The 9,640-nt window shown below is 40.6% G+C and overlaps 2 protein-coding genes across 2 annotated transcripts; both read left to right on the plus strand.

Annotated features, from left to right (window-relative positions):
* Positions 1-8,949, plus strand: LOC109414302 (uncharacterized). The gene is made up of 3 exons (XM_029859036.2): positions 1-444; positions 1,005-1,414; positions 8,599-8,949. Exons 1-3 carry the CDS (start codon positions 193-195, stop codon positions 8,843-8,845), a joined length of 909 nt encoding a protein of 302 aa, XP_029714896.2. The 5' UTR covers positions 1-192; the 3' UTR covers positions 8,846-8,949.
* Positions 8,950-9,129: 180 nt separating this feature from the next.
* LOC115258709 (uncharacterized) lies at positions 9,130-9,640 on the plus strand. The gene has a single exon (XM_029859063.2). The coding sequence runs from the start codon at positions 9,178-9,180 to the stop codon at positions 9,517-9,519; it is 342 nt and encodes a 113-aa protein (XP_029714923.1). The 5' UTR covers positions 9,130-9,177; the 3' UTR covers positions 9,520-9,640.

Genomic DNA, 9,640 nt, shown 5'->3' on the forward strand with positions numbered 1-9,640 from the left:
AATCGAGCATTTTAGTATCAATCCATACAGGGGTGTAAGTAATTTTGCACAGCAAACTTGCTCTCTGAATCAGAGCAAAATATCCACTATGCGCTCACACGCGTATGTCCCACTGTACTGCGGCATAGTGGTCTGGTCTCTCATCGTTCTTCGTCGGACAGTAACCATCAGTTGTCTAGTTTACACGGTACGATGAACATCGCCGCCGCCGAGGCCATCGCCGCCTCCGCCACTACGACCGTCGTCGATACGTTAACGGTGATACCACCCGCGGATTGGCCCGAGCTACGCGACCTATATGTGGCCAACTGGCCCCACAATCTGGTCGCTTATCACACGGTCGACAACTTCATCCAGTGGCATCGGAGGGATCCCAGCATCCGGAATCTGACGTTCTACAGCCTGAACGGCGATTGGCGCAAGGACGGCACTTACGTGATAGTGGTAAGTGAAACAGAGCGCAACTACCTTATACGTATTGCTGTGCGTATATGTCGTATTGATGGCCAGTGATGTGTGAAGGGGGATTTTGAAGGGGGTGACTGCAAAAACCATTCTTGCTTGGTAATTGTATAATAATCACCAATGAATGATTAATCGTTCAAAGTTTTAACGGACACTGCCACCGCAGTTTAGTTCTCTACATTTGTGCTACTTAAAACTGTGCGATCACAGACAAACAGACTTCTTATACTAGTCAGTTCTCATTGTTCATCTTTTAAAAGATTGACCCGAAATTGACGCACACATACAAATAAAAAATGACTAAAAATGGATAAGTAATTTTTTTGTAACTTTGTTCAGCAAAGTCTTAGGTCATGGAGTACAGAATCGCCGTATTAATTTGTTCTCCATCTACTTCAGTTTTTCCATGAAAAATTAGCACAGAAATATGGTACATATACGATACCTAAAACACTAGAGTTGCCTATGACACCGCTTGACTACACAAACATAGAACAGACAGAGGTGGAGAAATCAACAATGTTTTTGCCCCATTTCAGGATCGCTATCAGCTGTTTCTCTACACGCTTGCGGGCGCCGCCGCCGGCAGTGATGTGCTGCAGCGGGCACTGCACCTGCTCGATTGGAGCCAAGGGTTCAAAGTGAGCTCATTCCTGGCGCGACACCGAAACGCAGTGATAGACGTAATCGATGCCAAGGGCCTTCGCAAGGAGTATGACAGCTGTACCTATCTGTACTACATGGCCCGGGAGGAGTCGGCCAGGCTGACGGTCGAGCTTCCCGAGGGATTCCGGCTGGGCGAGTTGACGGCCGCCGATGCAGCCAAGGCCGATGCGGTGTGGCCCAATCGGCACACGGGGTCGTTGTTCTTTCTGCAGAGGCTTGCCGCGTGGAACCCCAACGTGGGGCTGTACAATGCCAGCGGAGAACTGGTTGCATGGTGCTTTAGGTGAGTAAATGAAAGTGATTTTATTATGGTGATTATCAAGGTTTCGACGTTTAATTTATGCAATGGCCTGTGAACAGAGCCGTTGATGAATCATGCTTGTCAAGGGCGCGTGATGGATAAGTTTTAAAATAAGAGTAATTTGCACGATGCATACACAGAAAACACAATTCTACGAATGAAACATTTATTTTCTTATTTATGCAGTGAAACCTCTTTTTATGCCATTGGCTGGGAATTAAAAATGGCCTAGAAGAAGGGATATTTGTGCATAAATTAAATCAGGACTTTAACAAGGAAACTTAATTCGCAAGAGCAGGTCTTGCGGTTTGAGGCTTTTGAATTGAGTCCAATGCAATGGCATTTCCAAGAGATACCAAAATAATGGGGTTCCATGGGGTTTCCGGAGCGTTTCAAGGGATTTCAGGAGCCTTCAACTCTTTATTCACAAGAGTCATTTTTTACACAAAGTGTGTACTACGTCAGCTAGCTGTTTCCAACGTGATGTATTAGGTTTGATTGATTGATTTAGTTTTATTATAGAGACTTTCAGCCCTTGGCTGGTTCGTCTCTTTCCATGTATGTATTAGGAAGGTTAAGGGCGTAGCAACAGAGACGCCCGAAGCGCCAGCCTGTTTTAAACATGACTAGAAGCAAACATGACTGATAAGATTTGTGGATTACTGTTCAAATGAATGACACGAGTTTTTTCAACAGATCCCCTAAAACACCGCCAGAACCCCCTGAAATGCAATTAAGACCCAATAAAGCGCCCGTGTGGCTCCCTGGCACAGAAGGTTTCAGGGATGAACCAGCTGGAACTACCTGAAATGCTCCTGAGAGTACCTCCTTGAAACCCTCAACATCTCCAGAAACACCTTAAAACGCCCCTGAGACCACGTGAAACAACCCAGAAACCTGTCGGTACCCCCTGAAAACGCATCTGAGACCTCCAGGTACTCCTAACGAGTCCCTGTAATGGATCTGAGACCCAATAAAACCCCGTAATGGCTCCCTAGAACGTCCATAAGAGCTCCTGGAAGCCCTGAAACCTTATGGGACTCTCTAAAACGCTTTTAAAACTTCAAAACGCTTTTAAACGGGTACTTGTTACGTCTCTGGAAGCCCTTGAGATCCCCTGAAACTCCCTTGAGATCTCTTGGTAGCCCCTGAAACCCCTTGGGATCCTTTAAACGCTCCTGGGATCTCCTGGTATATGTGATATGTTTTGCACCAAAGACGGATCTCACGAGCACGAAGTATTTTCTTCCACACCCTGATTAGACTCTCATTGCATTTGACGTCTTAAATCAGCTGATTTTTCGGGTCTTTGACTTTGACGGTTCTTCTATTGAGATGACAGGTCCGTGTTTGCAGCTGTTGCTCAACCTTTGTAAACAAATGCACGCTCTAACATGAAAAAAGCCCATTGTGGTTGAGCGGGTTGAGTCATTTACAGATTCATTAACCGTAAGTTTCATTGACTTGCCCGATGAGTTAAAATCGAAGATAAGATGGCGTTTTATTATCGATTTGAGAATCGATGATGAAGTAACGGCATCAGAGTCAATGGTGTGAGGTCGATTTGAGAACCAAAAGCATGATGTGGATTTGAGACTCGTATAAATTGATTTGAGAATCGAAGGAGATATCGATTTGAGAATCGAAGGAGTTATCGATTTGAGAATCGACGGATTTATCGATTTAAGAATCGAAGGAGTTATCGATTTGAGAATCGAAGGAGTTATCGATTTGAGAGTCAAAGGAGTTATCGGTTTGAGAGTCGAAGGAGTTATCAGTTTGAGAATCGAAGGAGTTATCGTTTTGAGAATCGATGAAGATAATAATTTGACAAAGTTATATCGATTTGAGAATCGATGGAAATATTAAATAGATGGTCAACGGACATATCGATTTAAGAATCGATGGAGATATCGGTGGACGTTGGTCTAGGTTAGGTTCGAAGAAGATGTATTGATAATGCGATATCGGTTTGTCAGCTTATAGTAATTGAAGGAATTGTGTAGATTGGAAGTCAAGAAATATTGAAATGAGATTTAACAGAGAAATATTTACATTAATATATCTATACACATTTGATGAGATGTCGATCTGAAAACCGAGGTATCTGTAGACCATATTGATTGGTGATGTAACATAGTCGAAGGAATATTTGGAAAGTAGCTGGCAAGCTTGTCGATGTAACAATGGGTGAGAATGAAGGAATGAAGAAAGTGGGTGAGGATTGGTATGTGTTACAAAATCTAAACATTGGAGAGTCGTTAGAGTTCTTGACTTACTTTGTGGTTTGTCAAGGTTTGTATCTTCAACACAAAGCAATTTGTGTTAAGTTTTGGCATCTATTTAAAATTATTTATTTTATCATTACTATAGATGTTTTTCAATAACATTACATTAAATTGAATAACCTCCAAACAGTAAATTTTAAGGCTTCCAAGTCCCATGAGAGGTGGAATAAGCAAAGTACAATATTTCGACGCTCATTGTTTTGTTCATGGAGCTTTTTATTGCAAAACTTAGGATAGAAACGCTTGTGGTATTTAACAAGGTGTTGCGAGCGATAGTAATGTTTTGTTTCCACATATGCTTTTCATATGTTGTTAGCTTTTATAATCCTAATACTGGGCTTTGTGCTTTTGTTTAATACAGCCTTGAGACTGGCAAGATGAACGATACCGTTTAATCAATAGATGTTTAAGTAAAATTCTGGCTCTGTATGTATAGTAACATTTCTACGCATTCATTTATGTATTCAAATGTCAGGTTGGCTGGTGTTCCAACTGGAGGTTCATCTGAAGCTAAGTTTAGATGAGAAGGACAGGTTAGGCTTATATCTAGTTTTCCTAAAAGTAGTGTCAAACCTTAACTGAGTAGGAGGACGAAAGATGCAGCAGTTTTTAATATTGAGTATGAAAGTACAATACGTGGCATTACAGATAATAATTTAAAAAAAGGGACGGGTAGAGGATAGCATTATATGAATGTATCACTCAGTACAATTCAGGATGTTCTATTTGAGATGGAAAGTTGATCCTGTTCTTTAAAATATTCAAGTGTATATTTGCGGAATACATAACAACCCCTTTTTCAATATTTATTTATTTCGTCAATCATTGTAGACCAGCTTAACGTATAAATTTACATATGAGAGAATATCATCATGTGCTCAGCAGTATGCAAAGTAAGGCAAGTTTGCACAATAGATACGATGTGTCCATGTACCTTGTATGCACGGCATTGATTACAGGCAATGCATTAGACACAACTAAAATATTTCTTTGAATACTGTTTGATTCATTTTTTTTTGTTTAAAGAAAAGGTGGGATGTACACGGAGAGACGAAACTACCCAAAAGTGAGTTCTTTCCACCCAACTTCGGGGTTGCGTGCGTCAAGCCAATTTTGAGTTGATGGAATCGATGTTTTTGTTGGGTTGTTCCCGCTTGCTTCCATGTGAAAAAAATACCTAATTTTAAGTTTTTTTCACCCAACCGAAATTTTGACTACGTTGTATTCACTCAAATTTGAGTACTGTGCTAGAAACTCAATTTTGGCTTGACGCACGGAACTGCAAAAGTTGGGCTGTTTCTCTCTTCACTCTCTGACAACAACAGAAAGAGCGCATGAAAAGGGAGATGAAAAAGAACTCAAAATTGAGTTTAAAAGTACCTAATTTTGAGTTTTTCAGTTTCTCCGTGTAGGGTCTTATCCCCTGTTTACAAATACTAACATGCAGGTGCAATAAGGCACTGCATTGATTTGATTTTGTATGGAATTTTGACGTTTCTTGGCCTTGTTGTTTACAAAATTTCTGTTAGAGTGAAAGAGAAAGAGAGAAATTCATGCAGTGCCCTATAAGCGGACTTGCAAGGAAAGAGACATTCACGGAACTACAAATCAACCCAAATTTAAGTTGTTTTGACGCAATCCCGGTCTTCCGTGGAATAACTCAAATTTGCGTCAAACTGCGAAAGTGGTGAGTGAGTAGTTCTCGTTTGAGAGCGGCAAAAAAAATAACCCACTGGTAAGTTATTTTCACCCAACGGAGGCCTCAAATGACGCAAATTTGGGTTAACTCAAGAAAACCCAAATTTGGCTTCTTCCACGGAAGAGCAGCGGATGCGTCGGTGCTTCTCTCTTTGTTTTCGACAACATTGCGGTGGGGCGAGGGAGAAAACAACCCAACTTTGAGTTAAAACTAAAAGCAGTTTAGCCAAATTTGAGTTTTTAAAACTTATTTTTTGGGTTTTAATATTTTTCCGTGTTGGTGGAGAGTTGACAAGAGAGAGGGATGGAAGAGGAACGTGGAACGTTGTGGACGGGGAGTGTTGTCAGGAGAGCGATTGTGGATGGTTGAATTTGGGGTTCCGGATCTCGAGTTGTGCCGTGTTTCTGGTTCGGGATTACATTCCGGCGGTGGTCAAACACTACAGTGTGAACTGGATGGATTTTTTACGAAAATTCTTCTATGTGTTACGTCTGTTTGGCTGCAATCTCACTTTTTGCATATTCTATCAAGCCGAAATTGTTTGATAACTCAACAGAAAATGGTACGATTTACTCGATTTTCACATGGCAGAAAGATTTGCTACATGCAATTCGCCCCCAAAACGACGATTCCACCGCTTGGGAGTGTTGTCGTCGTCGTGATGATGCTTCCCGAAAGCAATGTCAAATTCGTTCGGGGTTTCAAAACATTGGAAAGAAATTCATTATTTTTACAGTCAGATTGAGATTTTTGAGTAAATAAGTGTGATCCGAAGGTATAGGGTAAATGTACCAATAGTGGTGCTATTAGTAGCTCCTTGTAGAAAACTAATTGAATAAAATTGATAATACCACAAAATAAAAAGTCTGAAAACGTTAATCGGTAGTTTTTCACTTGAATTTGCTAGGAAAAATGTAAAAAACATGGTTTATTTAAGTTTTTGCTAATAAATCACTTGCACCAACTATAGGTACACGGTTCCTATTATGGAGGTAAAATTTAACATTGGTTCCTATAGTGGCGCATTCCATTGATTTCTTATGGGACCCACCACTATAGGAACACTACCACCACTATAGGTGCAAAGGAGCTAAAAATTTAAGGAAAATAATTGTTTAAAATAGGTTTTTCGGCAAATCCTGAACACAAAACTGAATTAATGTTATTAATTAGTTATGATGCATCTATTAAAAATGTCATTTGCAAGCTTTTTGTTTGAAATAGTGCTAAATTGGCACTACCACCACTATTGGTGCTACCTCCACTAAGGGAGCTTTTACCCTAACTGTTTATTCTGAGCATAACAGTATTTTTTTACGGCAGCGAAAACTAATTAGAAGTACGATATTTCTGGGTCTGAAAATCGTACAGGCGAAGTGGACAGCAAATCTAACCTAGAATATCCTACAATTCTAACCTCAACTCCTCACTTGCACAAGCCGGATCTCATTTTTCCTGGAAATGGTGGAACAAAATGCAAAACTAATGTACGTGCGACCGAGGGAATCAAAAGTTCTACCATTCCCACTTAAAAAAATTGTCGGATGTGGGTTGTAAGTAGGAAAAATAAAATAATTCCCCCAACAGATTATGTTGATAGGTATGTAAAAAAGGTAAACATCATCAGTTCGGTAGTTGCGCTACCGAAACAAAGATAGGTAACAGTATGTTTTGTTTTGCCCTTGAAAGCCAATCACAGAGAACAGACATCCAATTCCACTTCCAAAACTGTGTAAGGAATTTAACGGTCATTTGAAATGGCAACGCAAGTGGCGCTGCTATCGCAAAGTTCCCACGCTTTTGTCGGTGGTGAATATAAAACTTATCTAGATATGCGTACTCACCACTGACTGTAGCAATTTGCCGCATAGGTAAAAAATTGAACCCTTACACAGTTTTCGAGAAAATTTTCTAAAGGCTTGGATGTCTGTTCTCTGTGATGCAATGGTTGAAAAAAAAAACACTTTTCCAAAAAATGGCATTTAGTTTGTTTTAACAGAACACCGTCCACATGAATTAAATGCTTCGACTGTTTTCCTACTCTCCGCATCGACCAATGTGGCGCTAGCTTCTATGCGCGAAAGATCGCTAAAAGTAAATCGCAAAAATATTGTATGGCGAATAGCACCTAATGGCGTATTTCTCGAAGTGAAACACATTATTCGAAAAAATATTTGGTAGCGGTTGTGCACAATGATGACCGGTTTGGTGCTTACCAAATATTTTTTGGGTAAAAGCTTTTCATTTCGAGAAATTCGAGTTTAGATGCTTTTCGCCATACAAAATAAAATGATTTTACTCCTATTGAGCAACATTGAACGCACTCCCTGCAGGTAATCCATTTCTATAAAAACAATGTTCCGTCTTTCGGGTGAAATTGATCAGCAGTATCACATATGTCAGCACCAACATTTCAAAAGGGCGTAACTGCTTTTGCAACCAATGCCTTCTCACAGAGCTGTGAGTCGTATTTCATTCATCTCACGCAATTCACATCCATTAATCGAAAGAGGAGGATTTTATCTTTCTATTTGTGCTAGTGGATGGCTCGAGAGGGATGGGATACACTCCACAGCTTTGTGAGAAGGCATTGGTTGTAAATACAGTTACGCCCTTTTGAAATGTTGGTGCCGATGTAATGAATATTGGAATGGAAGTTTCTAGCGGCTAAATATTCGCTAAACCCGAATTCGTCATCAAAAATTCTATAAATAAATATTAAATATACTTTTTTGGAAGTAATCACATATTTAGTATGGAAATGGCATACTTTCAGGCGTTTTCTTAGGATTTATTAATCTTTAAACTAAAATAATTAAAACACTAGCGAACTTGTAAATGTTTTGGATAGCTTATCGTATTATGGGATGGTTAACACAGACGGAAAAAAATATTTTCAGTGCATACTTACAAAAATATTTCACTGACGGATCATTTTCACCCCGAAAGTAAAACTTTTGATTTGCATTTCAAATGACATGTTTCATAATAAAATGATTAGCAGTAAAGTTTCAACCTCGTAGGCTCATGAAATTCATAGATGTACTTGTTTTGAAACATTGAATTTGTCCATATCGATAAATATTCGAAAATTGGACGGATATTGGAATTTCACTCAAAATCACTGTACTTTTATCACTCTCTCCATACCATTATTGAACTCACTCCCATTCTTTCAGGCTTCAAGCTGGACCCCTTGGCGCCCTCCAAGTCGACGAAAAACATCTGAAGAAAGGCTACGGCTCGATAGTGACGGCGGCGATGGCCAAGAAACTAGCCATCCTCAATCAGGACTGCTTCGCACTGGTCAACAACAGTAACATTCCCTCCAAACGTATGTTCGAGAAGTTGGGCTTCAGACACACGGACTTCGCGTACTGGCTGCGAACCTACCCGACGGTCCCTTTCCAGTGGAGCGACGATTAGATATGATATGGGTGTTGGCTGTTGATAGCATGAGATAAAGGTGCATGTTATAGCAATAAATTAGTCAATTCGATGCCAAATCGCTGTTTCCGGACGCGAAGAAATGCTACCTTTTCTTATCTTACTTATCACAATCCAAATGGGAATCACATTTCCCAACTGTTTCACAAGAAATCAATATTACATTGATACTGCTTCCGTTTGTTGTGATTTTCGTATCATTATCTACATCTACCGGTCCAGTAAGTTGTAACTGATTGCTATAAATTCGCAAGCCCGGGGCCAACCAAATCATTCTAAACGTGTCAATAAACAACAGAAGAGCAAAAAAAATGGCAAAATCCATCATCGTTTCGGCCATCGTGGCGGTTGCCCTGCTCGGAGCGATCCACGCAACGGATTTGATTTTGGGAAACATTCTTCCCGGTGATCGGGTGCTGCATTCCCAGGGCTACGCTGCCGCCGGAGTGGCCAACCAGGTGGTTAGTCGAATCGTAAATCACGTCGGAACGTACAACGTCACCGCAATCCGCGCCTATGACCGATCGTTGAACCGAACCGGAGCAGCACACGTGTACTCAGGTGGCCTTGGATACCGGAACGTGTCTGTGTGGCTGCAGGGGCGCCAGATGGGCTCAGGCTATGATTTTCTAGTGGAAATCTATGGTCGGTAAACAGACGGAACAAGCTTGGGTTTAGAAGCGGTTAGTAAGATTACAAAAATGTGACCAATCGAATAAACTGATTTGCTTCAGTTGTGTCTGCAAACCTAAATGCTGTCGGAATCCTAAACAG

This window comes from Aedes albopictus, chromosome 2, assembly GCF_035046485.1.
Source record: "Aedes albopictus strain Foshan chromosome 2, AalbF5, whole genome shotgun sequence".
Classification (NCBI taxonomy): Eukaryota; Metazoa; Arthropoda; class Insecta; order Diptera; family Culicidae; genus Aedes; species Aedes albopictus.

Coding starts and splice junctions, on each gene's coding strand:
- LOC115258709 (XM_029859063.2), top strand. CDS start 9,178: ATGGCAAAATCCATCATCGTTTCGGCCATCGTGGCGGTTGCCCTGCTC.
- LOC109414302 (XM_029859036.2), top strand. CDS start 193: ATGAACATCGCCGCCGCCGAGGCCATCGCCGCCTCCGCCACTACGACC. Junction 445..1,004: donor ACGGCACTTACGTGATAGTG/GTAAGTGAAACA, acceptor GCCCCATTTCAG/GATCGCTATCAGCTGTTTCT. Junction 1,415..8,598: donor CTGGTTGCATGGTGCTTTAG/GTGAGTAAATGA, acceptor CCATTCTTTCAG/GCTTCAAGCTGGACCCCTTG.